At 38.6% G+C, this 19,504-nt stretch overlaps 1 protein-coding gene across 1 annotated transcript; it reads left to right on the forward strand.

The window, feature by feature from the left end:
• The first annotated feature begins 16,973 nt into the window (after positions 1-16,973).
• LOC132620018 (uncharacterized) lies at positions 16,974-17,969 on the forward strand. Its single transcript, XM_060334756.1, has 5 exons — positions 16,974-17,078; positions 17,189-17,293; positions 17,387-17,489; positions 17,538-17,616; positions 17,900-17,969. The coding sequence occupies exons 1-5, from the start codon at positions 16,974-16,976 to the stop codon at positions 17,967-17,969; spliced, it is 462 nt and encodes a 153-aa protein (XP_060190739.1).
• Positions 17,970-19,504: the final 1,535 nt, after the last annotated feature.

Genomic DNA, 19,504 nt, shown 5'->3' on the forward strand with positions numbered 1-19,504 from the left:
ACATAATCTGCCTTGATATATAAGAACTCTATCTGCAGGAACCTCAAATGGTGACTTCTTCTTCTAATGAAGTGCATCCCTATAATGAACTAACATGGAGTCCTCATACTGACGCTTCTTTACCTCATTTACTAAAGATGACACAGCTGGGTTCTGGACAGTAGCTCCCGTACTGCCCGAGTCCATTAAGAGAACTCCAAGGCTAGCTAGCTGTCGAAGCTCTCGAGCTAACTCCCTCTTCTCCGGCTGACCATCACATAAACCGCCCATGGATTTATGGCTAACAGCATCAGGTACTACATTCGCCTTTCCCGGATGATATAAAATACTCACATCATAATCTTTCAATAGATCCAACCACCGCCTTTGCTGCAAATTCAATTCCTTCTGTTTGAAAATATATTAGAGACTCTTGTGATCTGTACAAATGTACACATGAACACCATATAAATAATGTCTCCACATCTTTAGCACATGAATAACGGCAGCCAACTCTAGGTCATGAGTCGGGTAGTTTTTCTCGTGTTTCCACAACTGCCTTGAAGCATAAGCAATAACTTTGCCATGCTGCATCAACACACAACCCAACCCGACACCTGAAGCATCGCAATAGATAACATAGCTTCCAATCCTTCTGGAAGTGTAAGAACCCGAAATCAATCTATCCTCAACTCCTAAAAACTGTGCTCGCACGTGTCCGTCCACTGAAATTTAGATGATTTCTGAGTTAGTTTTGTCAGTGGTGCCGAAATGGAAGAAAATCCTTCTACAAATGTTCTGTAGTAACCGGCCAACCCCAGGAAACTACGGACCTCTGTAGGCGTTGTAGGCCTCGACCAATTCTTCACAGCTTCAATCTTCTGGGTATCTACTCGAATACCGTCAGCTGAAATAATATGCCCCAGAAAAGTTATAGAATTCAGCCAAAACTCACATTTTGAAAATTTGGCATATAACTCCCGAGCCCGAAGAATTCCAAGAACATTAAGTAGATAATCTGCATGCTCTGCCTCCGATTGAGAATACACCAGAATATCATCGATGTAACACAATTATGAATAAATCTAGGAAAGGCCTGAACACATTATTCATCAAATTCATGAATATCGCTGGGGCATTAGTTAATCCAAACGACATTACTCGAAACTCATAATGGCCATATCTAGTTCTAAAGGTTGTCTTTGGGATGTCCTCTTCCTTAACCCTCACTTACTGGTATCCCAATCTTTGATCTATTTTTGAGAACCACTTGGCACCCTGCAATTGATCGAATAAATCATCGATCCTTGGAAGTGGATATTTATTCTTTATCATTACCTTGTTCAATTGCCTGTAATTAATACACATCCTCAAGGAACCATCTTTCTTTCTTACGAACAACACCGGCGCTCCCCATGGTGATGAACTAGGCCTAATAAAGCCTTTTTATGCAGATCTTTCAGTTGCGCCTTTAACTCCTTTAAATTTACAGGGGCCATTCGATAAGGAGGAATAGATATAGGCTTAGTATCCGAATACACATCAATGGTAAACTCAATCTACCATTTTGGTGGAAGACCGGGAAGCTCATCTGGAAACACATCTAGAAATTTATTCACTACTGGGACAGATTGAAGAGTTAGCGGCTTTGCTTCTGTGTCTTGAACCCGGACTAAATGATAGATATAGCCCTTAGCAATCATTTTCCTCACCTTGAGGTAGGAAATAAACTTACCTCTCGGGAAAGCTATATTAACTTTCCATTCTAAAACTGGTTCTCCTGAAAACTGAAATCGAACCATCTTTGTTCTACAATTAACATTGGCGTAACAGGAGGCCAGCCAATCCATACCCATAATAACGTCAAAATCTAACATTTTCAACTCATGTAAATCAGCCATAGTATGGCGGTGGCAAACTACAACCACACAATTCCTATATACCCGTCTAGCTACCATTGGTTCCCCTATAGGTGTGGACACCTCAAAAGGTTTGATTGGCTTAGGTTTCACCCCAATACGATTGGCAATATAAGGAGTAACATATGACAAAGTAGAACCCAGATCAATCAATGCATACACATCATGAAAGGATACCGACAATATACCTGTGACAACGTCAGGGTAGGACTCAAGATCCTGTCATCCAGCCAGTGCATATATACGGTTCTGAGGGCCGGTTGAACTGGATGCTCCTTCTCTGCCTCTGTCATGGCCTACTGGAGTCTGTCCAGGAGGGCGCACAGACAATGAAGAGCCAACTGCAGACCTCGTCGGTTGAGCCACACCTCCACCTTCTCTCAAAGGACAATCCTGCATCATATGATCAATCCGACCACAGGCATAACAAGCATTTGAACCTTGGTAACACTGTCCCGAATGCGGCCTACCACATTAATTGCACCATTGTAAGGGCATTCTCATCTGACCGGATTCACATCTATACTGGGAACCCGAAATCCTGGAGCTCTGAACCGGTCCAGAATAAATAGGACGATCAAATCTCTGGCTTGTGAACCGAGGAGTTGCACTGGCCGCTGATTGGCCTGAATGACTGGAACATTGCTACATTTGACTCTCTCTGAACTCACTAGTAGCACCGGAAGATCTGGCCCTCTTACTATACCTTCTATCAAAATCACGCTTGCCCCTTTGCGGATGCTCTGTTCCTCCAAATTCTGGGCATGGGCCTGAATACGAGGAATATCCATCCCATCCTGGAGTGAGGCCATCAAACACACCTTAATCAGATGTGGCCCCAAACCACTCACGAAACTGTGTACACGGTCCCCCATATCAGCTACCATGGCTGGAGCATACCTAGCCAAGGAATTAAAGCGAAGATTGTACTCTCAAGCACTCATATTCCCCTATTGGAGATTCAAGAACTTGTCAGGTCGGGCCAGTCGAACCTCCGGTGTCAAATAATGTTGGAGGAAGGCATTCACGAACTCTTGCCATACCGAGGGAGGTGCATTTGCCCCTCTCGAAAACATCCAAGTGTTGCACCAATGGACGGCCACATCCCGCAATCTATATGAAGCTAATTCCACTGACTCAGTATCAGAAGAATGTATTATTCGTAGCGTCATCAACATCTCATCTATAAAGCCCTGCGGGTTTTCATCCGGCTTTGACCCGTAGAATTCTGGAGGGTTCAGGCTAATAAAATCACGGGCTCTTGTACTAACTGCTCTATCACCCTAGCCCGCGCCCTGCCGCTAGGCCTGAGTGAAAACTAACTAGGTCAGTAACCGAATGGCCTCTCTCATCTGCTGGCCCGAGGTATCCGGTAGAGGAACTGGGGTATCGAAGCTGGAGCTGAGGCCCCTTCGTGCTCCTCTGCTATGGGTGGAGTAGGAGAGGTCCGAGATGGAGCCTCATTATGGGACTCACCCTCTTCTATCTCTGCCGGTAGCTCCCGTTTAGTCCTCTTTCTGGCCACCGTCTTGCCCTTCAAGGCCTCTGTAGCTTTCCTCTTTACAGGCATTACAGAAATCATAGCACATAATTAGGAAAAAGGGGATCCTGATAACATAGCTCTATTGCAAGATCTAAGATAAAAAGAAAGGTCAATCATTCCTAAATGTCCTGCAGCCTCCTGTTTATAAGTGTGGCGCGCTTCACACCTGTAAACAAGACTCTACTGGACACGACTCGTAGACACACCCTAGGACGAACTGCTCTGATACCATTTTTGTCACGACACAACCAGAGGTCCATGACGGGCACCCGAAGCAAACCCACCGAGCACCTCTGAACATACATCTCATAATCATTTCTAGGTGGACCACAAAGACAGCTCATGGGTATCATAATCTATAAGGGCATATATCACAAGATAACAACAAATCGCTATATAATCATCAATAACTATGCCCATACACATAAGCCAACAAGGTTGCCAAAATAGAATACAACAATATGAACTGATAACGATATGGGACTTCTAGCTACACACATCTGTCTACGAGCCTCTATATAGAATACGGGAATCCACAAAGATAGGGCAGGACTCCGCCATACCCAAGTATATATATACACAAGAGTAGTACCAATAAACTGCAGCTCCGAAGCAACTGGAGCGTTTTTGAAACTCCGCTGATGAAGCTCATAGGGGTCAGATCCATCTACCTGCCTACCTGCGGGCATGAACGCAGCGTCCACAAGAAAGGACGTCAGCACGAATAATGTACCGAGTATGTAAAGCATGAATAGAAACATAATAAGAGATATGAAACATAACATGAGTTAAAGAGATAACCTGTACATTTGAATGCCTCTTAAGGCAGATACCATGCATGCTTAGTCTCTTTAAAAAAATATTTTTCATACACATATAACATAGTAGAGCTGCGAAACGTGCAGCCCCCGATCCATATATCGTATCATCATTATATATGTTACCGCAGAACAAACGGCCCGATCCATTTAACCATATATCCTGTGTCCGGGACGATATCATAATATACCAATTGATCAGGTGGTTTGCGTATATAACGCCTCACCCTTTTTCCCATATCCCATATATACACACACATACACACACACACAAACACACAAATATATATATATATATATATATATATGTGTGTGTGTGTGTGTGTGTGTGTGTGTGTGTGTAAAATATAAGCACCATGCATGAGAGCCCAAATAAAGTTACCACTTTATCGGAGTGATGTAAGATTGGTAACCTCCAATTTATATTATGGAGCAATTATCATCGCTATATCTCACCTTGAAGGAACAATTATCATAAGGTGAGACCAACAAAAAAGAATAAAATCAAGAAAATCATGAAACAAGCTCACCAATCTCGTGATAGCATCAAAATCATAAGCCTTGGTATTTCTAGAAATGGGGTCATCATCATCATCATTATCATCTTAGAAAACATCTATCTTTAGTATCATAAGAACTTTGAGAATCATGAACTTCTAACTTTTGAGAATAAGGATGTTATGGAAAACATGTATGGGTGCACAAGAAGGGAATCATGCCTTAAGAAAGAAAGGGACTAGCATCTTCCCCTGTTTATATCCCTAGCCCGAAATCACAATACCAACAACCAACAACAACAGCAATAATGCTAATGCCAACAACATCATCATCAATACCAAAATATCCATAAAACATCCCACACGATGTTTATTCGATTTCTCAACCAACTAATTCATTACACGACCATTTAATAGTTCTATCTTTATAAATAAACCTAAATCAATATCATTAAGGAGAGATTCATACCTTATTCCCACTAGAGCCGCAATACCTTCAATATTAACCTTTATTTCAAGCCAATATTCCCCGCTATACGATATTATAATCGCAACTATACGATGTCCGAACCTAAATCCCGAGATTTTACTTGATTTGTGCTAAATATTTTTGGACGGAAGTTGGGGGAATGTTCTAGAGAGTTTAGGATATATTTAGGGGTGTTTGGATGAAAAATAAGGGGTTAAACCCCCTTTTATAATGTTCTAGAGTCGGTTTGCACCGACCTAGAATGTTCGCGCACTGTAGCTAGCCTAATTGTAACGTCCATAACTCTCTACTCCGATGTCATATCGATGAGCGGTTTGTTGCATGGGAAACTAGACTTCATGAACTTCATTTTAGGCTTTGACTTTACCTCAAAACTCTTCATATGCTAAAAGATATTCTTTCCCCTAATTGGCTCAAAATTATCGTATGAATCTTGCCCATCCTTTCTCCAAAATTCCAACAACTTAGTTTCCTTGCTTCACTTGTTCTCCAATCCTTCCATGACCTATCCATAACCATAAGATAGGCACATATAATCTCATATATCCTAGGAAATATCTCTAGTGTCTACAATTGAACAACTAACACCAAACGAATCTCAACGTACAGAACTATGAGGTGTAACATTCATAGGAGGGAGTATTATGTATGACATATGGATGATTGCCTGGTCGCATGGAGCAAAGATGATAAGGAGGGAGACGATAGTGTCTTGCCATGCAAAAATGCTATTTTCTAAATTCAAGCCATCTTCCTTAAAGAAGACTACCAAACAAGGCCCTTACTTCATTAAGGGTATTTTTGTAATAACAAGGCTAGTCTTTTTTAGCTTGCTAGTATAAGTACCATACTTGGTCATTTTATTAGACAAGATTATGTTGAGATTATGTTGAATTGAGATGAATACTCTAAATTGAGTGATAGTTTGTTTTGGTAGAATTAGTGTTAATATAGTGATTAGTGATATTTAATCATGGTGGACTCCATTGTTGGCTATGATGAAACTCTTTTCCATTGATTTTCAATTGAGCTGTTCATTTGTGGATTCATTTGGATTACTCTTGGTTGATTATCAAATAGTATAGGTTCGTTAGTAGGAATCATTTAGGAGTGTTTAGGTTTCATATATTAAAGTTTGCCTATAATTCTTTGACTAATTGGGTCTTGCTTTTATCCGTCTATTGCGCATCCCAATTTCTTCACTTCTCATCCCTTAATTTCTTTATTATCTTTGTTTTCGCGTTTTTGTTGATTGAATCCATATCTTCCACAAGCCAGATCGTATCATTTGGTATCATAACTTAGGCTAGAGTATTGTTTCTACAATCCTCAATCCTAGGTTCATCTTATTTTGAAATTCTAAAAAAAGAAAAAAAATCAAAAATTTGTTGTTGTTTTGGTGGATTTGATGTCCTTGATAGTGAAACCCTCTAAATTCGAAGTTTCAAGTGAATTGAAGGTCTTTTGAAGATTCTACCATTGAAGACCTTCAAGCTTTTGAAGAACGCAAAGAGGGTCTTGTTGATTTGGGAATTAATTGAGGCTAATTTGTATTGGGCTTTGTTCTCCTAGTTAAGGGGAGCTTAGATGTAAAATTTGGAGGCAAAACGAGTTGATTGTGCCTACATAGGATTTTGAGTATTTTTGGTGTTCATAAGAATCTTCATATATTCATCTTGGGAAGAAGATCAAAAGAGGGTGTTTGATAAAAAAAGTCTTCAAGTTAAGAGGTCAAAAAGTGTTTGTGGGCCCAAGTAAGTCTTTAAATTTTTTTTTTAAAAAAACAAAAATATTTAGTCCAATTTTCTGGTTTAAAAAAATATTACAACATCATCTGCCACGTCAGCGCTGACGTCAGCAGCCTAACGCGCCTCTGCACGCGCGTGGAGCCCAAATTCAGAGAGTTGATCTTTTCTCAACACTTAGAAATTAGCAGATTTTGGCCCAACTTTAGGGGGGTATATCTTAATGTGTATAAGGTGTTATGGGATCCATAACCCATCTAAATTAAAGTTCAACGAGTCTACTTTCCAAATCAACAAACCATTTGTCAATCGGAGATTTGTAAAAAAGTTACATACGTTTCAAAAAGATGTTGCAAGCAACTCCGATTTTTTTAAGTGTTGACTTAAAAACTTCCCAAATTTTTCCAAGTATTTGGCCAAGGTTTGTTCACTTCTTCTTCTTCTTCTTCTTCTTCTTCTTCTTCTTCTTCTTCTTCTTTCTTTGATTCTCTAAGCTAATTAGCAACTAGTAATTGTTCCTACTTAGTTGTTAATTAGTTCTTGAGTCTCATTTCTTTCGTGCTAATTATTTTTCAAGCTTTTCTCATTTAAAATTCGTTGAAACTTCTTTGGCTCAAGTCCATTAGTTTTTGAGTCGTCCGTCTTTCAATTAACAAGAATCTATTCTTCCACAAAGATTAGCAACCTTGTGAATTGATTTGGGATTAGCGGTTTAGTGCCCACGTCGGAAGAAGCTCTAGGTTGATGGGTAATCTTGAGTGTAAATACGAGTGACGTGAGTTACTTTACTACTAATATTGTTTGCTCGTTTTGTAGGTACAAGAAGGGAAATCATAAGGAGAGGAGATATAAGGCATTATGTCATCCATAGCTTCAGATTAGTATGGTAATGATTTGGAGAGTTGTGCCTCTAGTATTGTAGGATATGACTATGATAGTGATGGAGGCTACGGAAGAAATGATATGACTTATAACCAAGATCAATATGATTGTGAAGAGCACTACTCCGGAGGTGAATATGAGATGAGTGGATCTCATGGAGCTTATGAAGAAGTTGAAGGAGTAGAAGAATCTTGTGAAGATGCCTATGGTGAGGACGAAGGTGATGAAGATTCTCATACTATCCACCATGGATATGGAGGTGAATTCAGGTATATTCCTTCCTCACACTTACATTCTGAATCAATTGGTGGAGACTTGCATGAATTTGAAAGTTGTGATGAATATGAACCTTATGGTTATGCGCTTTGTGGTGAATAAGCCGTGAAGATAATGAATTTGAACATGAACGTTGTGAGGAATATTCTAGTAGATATTCCTGTACATTGACTTGTGATATTTCCTTTTCCGAGCAAAATGGTATAAGTGTGTGGGTTGGGCAAGGTCGAAGTCGTCCTAGAAGAATAAAAGGGTATACATTTACTACTTCAAGAAATACAATGAATGATGCTTCTTATCCTAATATGAGTATGCCATGTTTCCAATATGGTTATTGCCATGTTTCCAATATGGTTATGATGTTGAAGGTAGGAGGGAAGTATTGATAGGTGATGGAAGTAGAGGGAATGCAAGGTCTCAAGTAAGAAGTGACCAAAGAGGCGAATTCTTGAAACAGAAGTAATCCTCCTTGGTAGTGTGGGGTATGTCCTTGTGTTAGACGATGGTAGTCATGGCAACCACCTTGCCCCTCAAGCGGTTGAAGAATTAGGTATAGAATGTATGATGAAACAAGACCCTTACTATGATCAAAGAGGGTACTTGGTTGATAGGAGTGCAGATGTGTTCTTTAACCATGGCAACTACCAAGAGGAGATTTGGTGTGATGTACTTCCCTAGCCAACCGCCACTTGTGTTTTGGAAATCCTTGGTTCCAAGAACATAGGGTTCTATATGAGCAAGAATGGTACAAGTATGTAGTGGACAAGAATGAGAGATTTCTCTTTCCACCTATACTTCCTAAAGATGAAGCAATTGCAAGTAAGCCCCGTCCTATGGTGAGTGGTCCTGATCTATCAACATAGGAGAAGAATTTAGAAGAGCTTCACCTAATTATGGAACGCTTACGCAAGGTACAACAAATAAAGAAGAAGAAATCCAATCCTTGTGAAGCGAAGGGGAAGATTGAAGTAGAGGGTTCCCCTAACCCTTCTAACTTGGCACTTGTCCCAACTCCCATGAAATTGAGAGAGAAAAGATTGAGAGGAGTAAGGGAGTGAAAAGTGACAACTCTAGAGTGGAAAAAGGAGAGGTTATGAGGAGTGATGTAAGAGAGTTGTCACAACCCCATTATAACTCTTATAACTTTTCTTTCTTCTTTAGTTGTTTTGATAGTGGTGAATGTATTCTTGGAAGCAAACCTAATGATGAACCTCAAACTTTGAAAGTTCATGAGTTAGTTGAAGGCTTCTCTAAGGAGCAAATGGGCTCCAAAGTTGAAAACCCCAATAAAGAAGATACTTTGTGTGAACCTGAAGGTAAAATAGCTAAACTAAACACTCCAAATGATGTTAATCATCATGTTATTGAATTAGGTATGAGTGAAAGCTTGTCTTTATAGGATCTTAGTGAGTCTTTACCATGTGATGATCTTAGTTCTTTAAAGATTGTTGACAATGTTGTTGATATGGGTGATCTAACACTAGTTGATCCTATTGATGGCCGCGTTGATTCTTGTTGTGAGATCATTTTGTGTCCATCTAGTGTTGACCCTTGTGATTTGAATGTTTGTATATTTTCATGTGATATGATAGCTTACCCAGTAGTTGATCCTAGCGATAACCGAATTGATTCTTCTAGCAAGATCGATCTGCGCCCAACTAGTGTGGATACTTGTGTTGATCAATTTGTTTGCCATGATAATCCACTAATTGAGGAACCTTGTGTTGTGCTTAATGAACCTTAATATAGTGATGATATTGATATAATTGATCATGTAGATAGTCATATGAATGAAAATGCTTTGAAAGATGATATCTGCCTTTTTGAGAATGAGATCGCATTGTTCATTGAATCTTCTCTCTTTAAAGATATTGTCATTAAAGATAATGTCTTAAAGATAATGTCTTATTGTGGAAATGATTTACCTAGTGGGATGTATGGTAATGTTGAGCATTTAGCTTCCTTTGGAGGCTATAATGTGTTTTGTAACCCACTATGGATGATGATGAGCTTGGTCTTGATGACAAGCATGGGGTGGGTGAAATTATTGACACCATCCCCGATAACGAAAAGTCCTTCTTGAAGGTTTAGGACCCACTTGATGGGCTAACGTCGAATTTGGAAAACGCTTCTGAAAGTGATGAATGCTCTTTAAAGAATGGAACCAATTTGAAAGGAAAAGAGCGCACTTCTTGGAAGGACTATGCTAGATCTTCTAACCTAGAGGGTGGGGGGATGCTATTCGAAGCTTGGCATAGGTTCAAAGAGCCTAAAGGTAAAAATCTCTCTTTTGATACTATAGATGATTTGATTGACTTGTTTGTGAAGTGTCATCAAAGAAGGAGACTTGAAGAGGATAGCCATTAGAGGAAACCTCATTGGGCAACAACTTGGTATGATGTCACATCTTGTACTTCCTTCAAGGATGGTATGTATTCGTGGCTCATGCTTATTCTTGGGCGGTCTAAAGCCATGGAGGTGACTTCCCTGTGTGATGATTACAATAGTAACACTTCCAGTAACTCATGTGATTCTTTTCTAACATTATTACTTGTTTCCATTTCAGGTTTGCATGTGAGATGTGAGCAATATCATGTGGGAGATACCTTTGTATTTGACCCCGGTGTTGACTTGGTATTGAGTCCTTTATTAAGGTGGGCTAGTGTGATGATTAGACCCTTGAGTTGGGTCAGGCTTGCTAGTGAAATTGCACTTAGCCATAGGGGATGTCACTTGTTTCTTGACTTAAGGGGAGATAAATTCTTGACTGCTAGGACCAATGTAGATTTGCATGTTAGGTTTCGTAATTGCATTGTTTCCTTGGATTTACCCTTTTGTCAAAACGACTTGATTAGCCAAGTGTTTTTGGCATTATTTGGATACATATTCTTTTTAGATCCATTTGATCCTTAGTTATATCACAAGAGTGAGCCATTTAGTGTGTTGGTTGCATGCTATGCTTACTTTAGGCATTATCATGTGCCTTATGATGATTACGTTGTGTGTTTTATTAGAGGGTATGCACTCATTCTCTTCTACATGTTGCAAGGTACGAATTCAAGGACGAATCCTTTTGAAGAAGGGGAGGATGATATGATCCCGAGAAGCACACGTGATCCATCACTCGGGGCCGAGCCAAGGAACTCCAAGCCTTACAAGCCATGTTGATGCAAGGAGAGGCGTTGGAGACCATTGAAGAGCTTCGTAAGAGGGCACATAACGTATGGATGATTTCTTGGTCACCTGGAGTGAAGATGAGAAGGAGCGAAACGATGGTGGCTAGCCATGCAAAGAGGCTATTTTCTAAATTCAAGCCATCATCCCTAAACAAGACTCCCAAACAAGGCCCTTACTTCATTAAGGGTATTTTTTGTAATAACTAGCCTAGTCTTCTTTAGCTTGCTAGTATAAGTACCATACTTGGTCATTTTATTAGACTAGATTATGTTGAATTAAAATGAATACTCTAAATTGAGTGATAGTTTGTTTGGTAGAATTAGTGTTCATCTAGTGATTAGTGATAGTTAATCATAGTGGACTCCATTGTTGGCTATGAAACCCTTTTCCATTGACTTTCAAATGAGTTGTTCATTTTTGGATTCATTTGGATTACTCTTAGTTGATTATCAAATAGTACAGGTTCATTAGTAGGAATCTATCACGCCCCAAATCTGGAGCAGCGTGACCGGCACTCAGTGCCAAACTAGGCCCGAGCGAACCACTATAAATCTTAAACTTGTATAAGGCCTACCTACACATAGACAATACCAACAAGCTGGCGAGGCCATTATATATATATATATATATATATATATATATATATATATATATATATATCGTCTGAACTAGGCACACACACGCCCAAAATATATATACACAACTGAGCAAGATGACGAGGCTGCTATGTATGTTGTACAACAAAAATGAGAGCCGACAAGGCTACATAATATCCCAACTACATACAACTGTCTACAGACCTCTAGGAAACACGAGCTGTAGAAAGGACAGGACAAGGCCCCGTCATACCCATATATATATATATATATATATATATATATATATATATATATATATATATATATATATATATATATATATATATATATATATATGTCAAAATAGCATACCAAAAGGGACTGCAGCTCCGAACCAAGTGGAGCACCCTGAATGCAGCTAAGTGGAGGACCTACTGAGCTGGATCGTCTGTCTAGCTACCTGAACTTGCGAGCATGAAATCAGTGCCCCCAAGCAAAAGGGACGTCAGTACGAAAGAATGTACTGAGTATGTAAGACAATGGAATAACTGAAACTGAACTGAAAATAATACAACCTGGAGGCCAAAGAATGCCCTGAAAATCTCACCTGACCTGCCTCATATAAAATGCAATATGATACTATTATATATCTCACTAACCAAGTGGCCAGGCAACTGAAACTTCTCACTGACACGTCGGCCAGGTAATCTGTCTCACTGACCCGTCGGCCAAGCATTCTGTCTCACTGACCTGTAGGCCAGGCATTCTGTCTCACTGACCCGTAGGCCAGACATATCTTTCTCACTGACCCGTAGGCCAGGCATATCTGTCTCATTGACCCGTAAGTCAGGCAATCTGTCTCACTGACCAAGTGGCCAGGCTAAAGAAAATGTCTCACTGACCTAGTGGCCAGGCTAAAGAAATATATATAAATATATGTATATCATGCATATGCTGAAAAACACTGATACTGTAACATGTCCTTTCAGTCTCTCTATAAACTCAAGGACATAGGGAGGGGATATGGCCCCTCAGAAAGAACAACATAACACTCGGAAACTATGCCACAATATGACAAGCTCTACTTTGACAAATCTCTAGTCATAAGGTTCTTTACGCTCCTACCATATATGGAATCATGCCAAGAAAAGAAGGAACAGCCTTAACATTCCTGGACGCTTACTTCTCGACTTTCCAACGTACCTCCTGTCTTGCGATCTACTTAAGATCATTCGTAGTCTCATAATCTACATATAAAACCATTCATACTATTGTTAGGCTCATCCTCATATGCTTGTCTTAAGCCTTCAAATTAAATTCTTTTAGAATTTGCCGAAATTCGGGCCGCTTCTCCTCTGTTTATATCCCTAGCTCAAAATCACAATACCAACAAAACAACAAAAATAGCAACACCAATATCAACAACATCATCATCAACATCAATATGCTCAATAAAATATCCCACATGATGTTTCCCCAATTTCTCAACCAATCACTAGACTTTACGAAGCTTTAAATACTAAATTTCCATGGTACAATTCATAATACCCATAGTAATGAATATATTTACCTCAATCAAGGTTGGTAGGGCTTGAAATCTTATTTATCTTCGGCGGCCTCCTTTGATTCATCGAGATTCGTTGTTTAGAACAAGAATTACAAGACCTTATATGCTTCCCGAGCCTAAATCCCGAGGTTTCACTTGATTTGGGCTAAAATTCCATGGAAGAAGTTTGGAGAATGTTCTAAGGGGTTAGGGAAGGTTTTAGGGGTGTTTGGATGAAAAGATAAGGGGTAAAACCCCTTTTATAATGTTCTAGGGTCGGTTGGCACCTACCTAGAATTTTCGGGTACTGTAGCGCGTGTGTCGTGCACTGTAGCTGTGCGTGTCGCGCACTGTAGCTGCTCGTTTTTGCTCTGCCAGCCTGACTTGTAACGTCCATAATTCTCTACTCCGATGTCGTATCGACGAGCGGTTTGGTTGCGTTGGAAACTAGACTTCCTGAACTTCAATTTAGGCTATTTCTTTACTTCAAAACTCCACATATACTAAAAGATATTCTTTCCCCATGTTAGGTCATTCTTGTCATTCAAAGTAGCGCTCATCTTCTTCCAAAGTCATAATAACTCAACTTCTTCCCCCTCATTTCCTTATAGGACCTTCCGGAATTCCTCATATGCATCTTTTACTCATAAAATGTACTTAATAATGCTTCATCCCTTATACTCCAAAGTTATTTTACTTAGCCATAGTTCAACATACTTACGCTCAAATTTGATAAGTGTTTCTCCGCAAGTACGGGGTGTAACATAATCGATTAGCAGGGTTTAGGTTTTATATACCTAAGTTTGCTTATAATTCTCATCCCAATTTCTTCACTTCTCATCACTTAATTTCTTTATTATCTTTGTTTCCGCATTTTTGTTGATTGAATCTGGGTCTTCCACAAACCGGATCGCATTAGTATTCCTTTTTTCAGTTATGGTATAAGGGACAAGTTGTTCAATACCACTTAGTTAAACAGGCTAAGGATATTACTAGATAGAGGCGAATTGGAAAGGAATGATGCTCAGTTTTGCAGTCTTTTGTGGAAATCTATTGACTCAAAGTTGATGTCATTGTTCCGAGCATTCCAAACTTGCTTCTTAGTTTAGGAAAAGGCTCGTAGATTATATACAAATGACATATCCTGCTTTTATAATGTGATTTCTCGATTGACTAACCTTAAAAAGCAGGATTCAGATATGTCTACCTATCTTGGACAGGTTCAGGCAGTTATGGAAGAGTTTAATGAGTTGATGCCTGCTATTCCAAGTGTTGAAAAATAATTGGAGCAACGTTAGCAGATGTTTTTTCTTATTAGACTTGCCAGACTTCCATACTGGAAATCGACATGGAGCCTACTCAGGAAAACCTCGATCAAGGTGTGGGTATTGTAATATATTTGGCCATACTCACGATGTGTGTCGTGCTTGATACGCTCAAATTACACCTTTTAATTGTGTAAAGCGGGCGATATCAAATATAGTAACCCAACGAGGTTGGGGTCAAATCCCACAGAGAATATGGTGTGAAAATTTTACTAAATAAGTATTATACTAATCTTACGGTCCTGGTGTATTCTAGAAAAAGGGTTTGATAGGAGTTTTAGTTTGTGGACTAATTTAAAGTGACTAGAAATTCAGAGTTGTAAATATATGATTAAAACGAACCTAGGTTGTGTCCCCATCATATAAAGTGTATGATCATAGGTATCGATCTTGCTATACTTCCAATGGATCGTTTGTATGGATGCACTTAACCTCTATGTGAATCTAGACTATTTCCCAAGAAGAAAAGATTATGCCTTTCTATGCTTTTTCCAAATATAAGAATGTATGCTTGAAGAACGGTAATTATGCCAAGTAAATTCCTCTTATTCCTAAGTGAATTTATTAAACAAGGTTTAATGCCTTGAGTTCTTGTTTTTGTTCTTACCAAACCCTAGTTATTTTCCCAAATAAACCAATGTCTATCGCACTTTGCCCTTGGGTCATGGAGTCAGGCGCTTCTGATCACATTTATGGTAATAAATTGTTATTGTCTAATATTACTTTTTCTCGGCCTCTTCCCACTGTTGCCTTATCTAATGGTTCTTAGACCATGGCAGCTGAAGTCAGTCAAGCCAATCCTTTACCTCTTTTACTCTGACTAATGTTCTTTTTGTCCCTGGTTGTCCTTTTAGCCTTCTGTCAATCAGTCGTTTGGCTAAGGCTTTAAATTGTTTCATCTCATTCTTTTGAAACTTATTTGTTATACAGGACCTCAGTACGGGAAGGATGATTTGGAAGGGGCTAGAGTTAGATGGACTTAATTAGCTCAATTCTCCGAGCTCCACTACAGTTTGTTCGATCTCTTGACACTCCAGATTTAATTCACAAACGATTGAGACACCCTAGTTTATCAAAAATTTAAATGATAGTACATAGCATGTCCAAATTGTCTAAGTTAGATCGTGACTCATGTCAATTGGGGAAGCACACCCAAGTTACTTTTCCGCTTAGTCCTAATAATCATGAAAAGTCTCTTTTTCATTTAGTTCATTCTGATATTTGTGGTCCTAGTAAAGTTAGTTCTATGTTTTTTTTTTTTTTGAGTATTTTGTTACTTTCGTTGATGATTACTCAAGGTGTGCTTGGATTCTTAATGAAGGATCGTTCTGAATTAATTTTCATATTTCAAACGTTTTTGCTGAAATACAAAATTAGTTTGGTGTTTCTATTCGCAAATTTCATATTGATAATGCACATGAATATTTATCATTTCAATTTCCACAATTTATGTCTTCCCATGTAATTCTTCATCAGACATCTTGTCCTTACACTAAACAACAAAATAGGGCTGCAAAGAGAAAAATAAGCATATTATTGAGACTGGACGCACCCTTCCCATACAAGCAAATGTTCCACTGCGTTTTTCGGGGTGGTTCAATGCTCACCTCTTGTTACATGATTAACTGTATACCCTCCTCTGCTATTCAAAATCAGGTTCCATGTCCACAATCTCACTCTAGGAAAAGAAAAATTGGCTCTCTGTGCTCTGAAAGGCGTCTTTCTTGGTTATTCAAGGGTATAGAAGGGATATTGATGCTCCTCAGTTGACCTCCAGCGATACGTTGCTACTTTCTTTGAAGGTTAACCCTACTTTACATCCTCTTCTACTGAACAATTAGGCATTTCTGATGTTCTATCAGTTCCGTATTTTGGGGATCCCGCCATAATATACCCTTTCATATCACCTCCTACAACTCCATCTTATCAGTTGCAGTTCCACCACTATTAACTTATCATCATCGTCCGCGTCCAGATGATTCATTTCCGCCACCGGAATCCTTACTTGCTGAGGACTTGTCTACACATAGTCCCCCATTTTCACTCACTTGCTCTACTCATAACCCTCATCCTATCTATACTTGTTTGAGCTATCATCCTTTGTCACCGACCCATTCTTCCATTGTGTCATCACTATCATTTGTGTCTATTCCCAATACTATAGTTGAAGCTCTTTCTCACCAGCTTGGAAACAAGCAATGATTGAGGAGATGTCTGCCTTACACTTTAGTGATACTTGGGAGCTCATTTCTCTACCTCCGGATAAGTCTAAAGTTGGTTGTCGTTGGGTATATACAGTGAAGGTTGGCCCTGATGGAAATATTGGTCATCTAAAGGCTCGACTAGTCGTCAAGGGTTATATACAGATTTTTTGATCTTTGACTATGGTGAAACCTTCTCTCATGTGGCTAAGATTGCTTCAGTCTATCTCTTTTTATCTATGGTTATTGTTTTCCATCGGCCTCTCTACCAGTTGGATATAAAAAATTCCTTTCTTCATAGGGATCTCGAAGATGAGGTATATATAGAGCAACCACCTAATTTTGTTGCTAAGGGCGAGTCTAGTAACATGGTGTGCAGATTATGACAAGCACCTTGTGGACTGGAGCAGTCTCCTCCAATATGGTTTGGAAAGTTTGGCATGGTTATTCAAGAGTTTGTCATGGTACAAAGTGAAGTTGATCATTATGTGTTTGATCGTCACTCTACTCCAGGTGTGTGCATGTATTTGGTAGTGTACGTTGATGATACAATCATTACAGGTATTGATAATGAGGTAATTACCAAATTGAAATATCACCTTTTTCAGCACTTTCAAACTGAGGATCTTGGTCGATTAAGGTACTTTTTGTGCATTGAGGTTACTCAATCCAAATCAGGGATTGTCATTTCATAGAGGAATTATACATTTGATATTCTTTAGGAGATAGGGATGACATATTGTAGACCTATTGATTCTCAAATAGATCCAAATATTAAGCTCCTACCATGTCAGGAGAGCTCTTAGAGATTCTGGAAGATATAGAACGCTGGTAGGAAAGTTGAATTAATTCACAGTGACTCAACCTGATATTTCCTTCCTGGTTAGTGTTGTAAGTTAGTTCTTAAATTCTTCTTGTGACAGTTATTGGAATGCAGTTATTCGTATTCTTCGATACATAAAATCTGCTCCAGGGAAAGGACTACTCTATTAAGATCAAGGACATGAGAAAATTTTTGGCTATTCAGATGCATACTACGTGATAAGTTGGTATTTTAACAACTTATCTCTTCTTTAATCTTAGATTTTTGCAATGTTTGATTGAGAAAATAGTGCATGTAATGTCGTTTACTTTCATTTAACAGGTTTTATGTGATTTAGAAGTGATCGGAAAGAAACCAAGTGAAAAGCAAGTCAAAAAGATGTCAAATTGAGGAAATGAAAAAAGTCGCTAAAAGCACAAAAAATGGCCAGATTTGTAAATCTGATAATTAGGGGTTATTTTTGTCATATTTTGCTTTTTGAAAATAGGGCAATTATAAAAAGGAAGACTTGAGGGAAATCACTTTCATCTTTGGCCTCATACAAGTCTTGGAGATCTAGGGTTCTTACACCCGCACTTGGAGATTGAAGATTTGAAGACTTTGATAAGAAATTTTCTTAATCCTTACTCATTTCTTCAATTCATTGCTATGTTTTGACTATTTAATTGTGTAGTATTTCATTCCAATGCTTGAAACTTGTTTATGAAAATATATGTTGTTAAAGTTTTGGATTGAAACTCTTGTTATGCTTATATATTAAATGATTTTTATCTCTAATGAAGCGGGTCATTGTTTCTTTAATTAATCTTGTTCTTTAATGTTTCTTAAGGGATTAGATAACCCTAGAACTTGTCCATTTACTTTGATTTGAGCTCGAAATAGGGAATTTGAGGTTGGGAAAATTAATTAATAAGGATTTGGGGCTTTAAACCCCATCTAATAACTTGAGCTAGGAATAGAAAAGTTAACTTGAGATTCAATTGGTAGTGTTTAATCACTCTCTAAAGCTTGGAAAATTTTAGAGTGAAATTCATTGATTTGGTTGGAAGACTTTCAATGAGATTTTAGAAACCATTATCTATTAACATAAACTCGCTTTTAGTTATAAAATCGTAAAATACATTTGATCGTTACTTCAGAGTAATATTCCTTGTATCCATGCTTGTGGCCATTGATCATTTTACTTGCTTTCTAGGTTAGTTTTATCTTTGTTATATTTTAAAGCAAAAAATCAATATTGAAAAAAGTGTTGGCTTAGCTTAGTTAGTGATAATCCCTTACTTGCTTGATCGCCTAGTATATTGTTCTCTTTGGGATTCGGCCCTGACTCATAGTTGGGTGAATTATATTGCATACGACCGTATACACTTTCACATTGAGGAGTGGATTTGGACGTTAGCAATTTTTGCGCCGTTGCCGGGGAACAATTTGGCGTATTTGAGTTAGTTTGGGATTTAAGCTTACTTGTTTTGATCCAAACTTGTGAGTATTTGTGTAGTTATTTTCTTTATCCTTGTTTGCTTTCTTAGTTTGTGTAAACGGCATATAATAAAAATTGGTCGGATGGTAGTTGTTCATACTTTGATGACCCTTGTCCTTATTGTGAAGGACCACACTCATGGCAAAATTGTTTGAATTCTCCCAGGGGCAGATTGTGCGCACAATCTCAAACTTATGAGTGGAGTATTTGTGATAGGTGTGGTGG

Source organism: Lycium barbarum, chromosome 11 (genome assembly GCF_019175385.1).
Source record: "Lycium barbarum isolate Lr01 chromosome 11, ASM1917538v2, whole genome shotgun sequence".
Lineage (NCBI taxonomy): Eukaryota > Viridiplantae > Streptophyta > Magnoliopsida > Solanales > Solanaceae > Lycium > Lycium barbarum.

Excerpts from the sequence above, each read along its gene's own strand:
- LOC132620018 (XM_060334756.1), top strand. The coding sequence starts at position 16,974 with ATGATTGAGGAGATGTCTGCCTTACACTTTAGTGATACTTGGGAGCTC. Across the intron at positions 17,079-17,188 it reads GTTGGGTATATACAGTGAAG|ATTGCTTCAGTCTATCTCTT; the intron begins GTTGGCCCTGAT and ends CATGTGGCTAAG. Across the intron at positions 17,490-17,537 it reads TGATCGTCACTCTACTCCAG|GTATTGATAATGAGGTAATT; the intron begins GTGTGTGCATGT and ends CAATCATTACAG.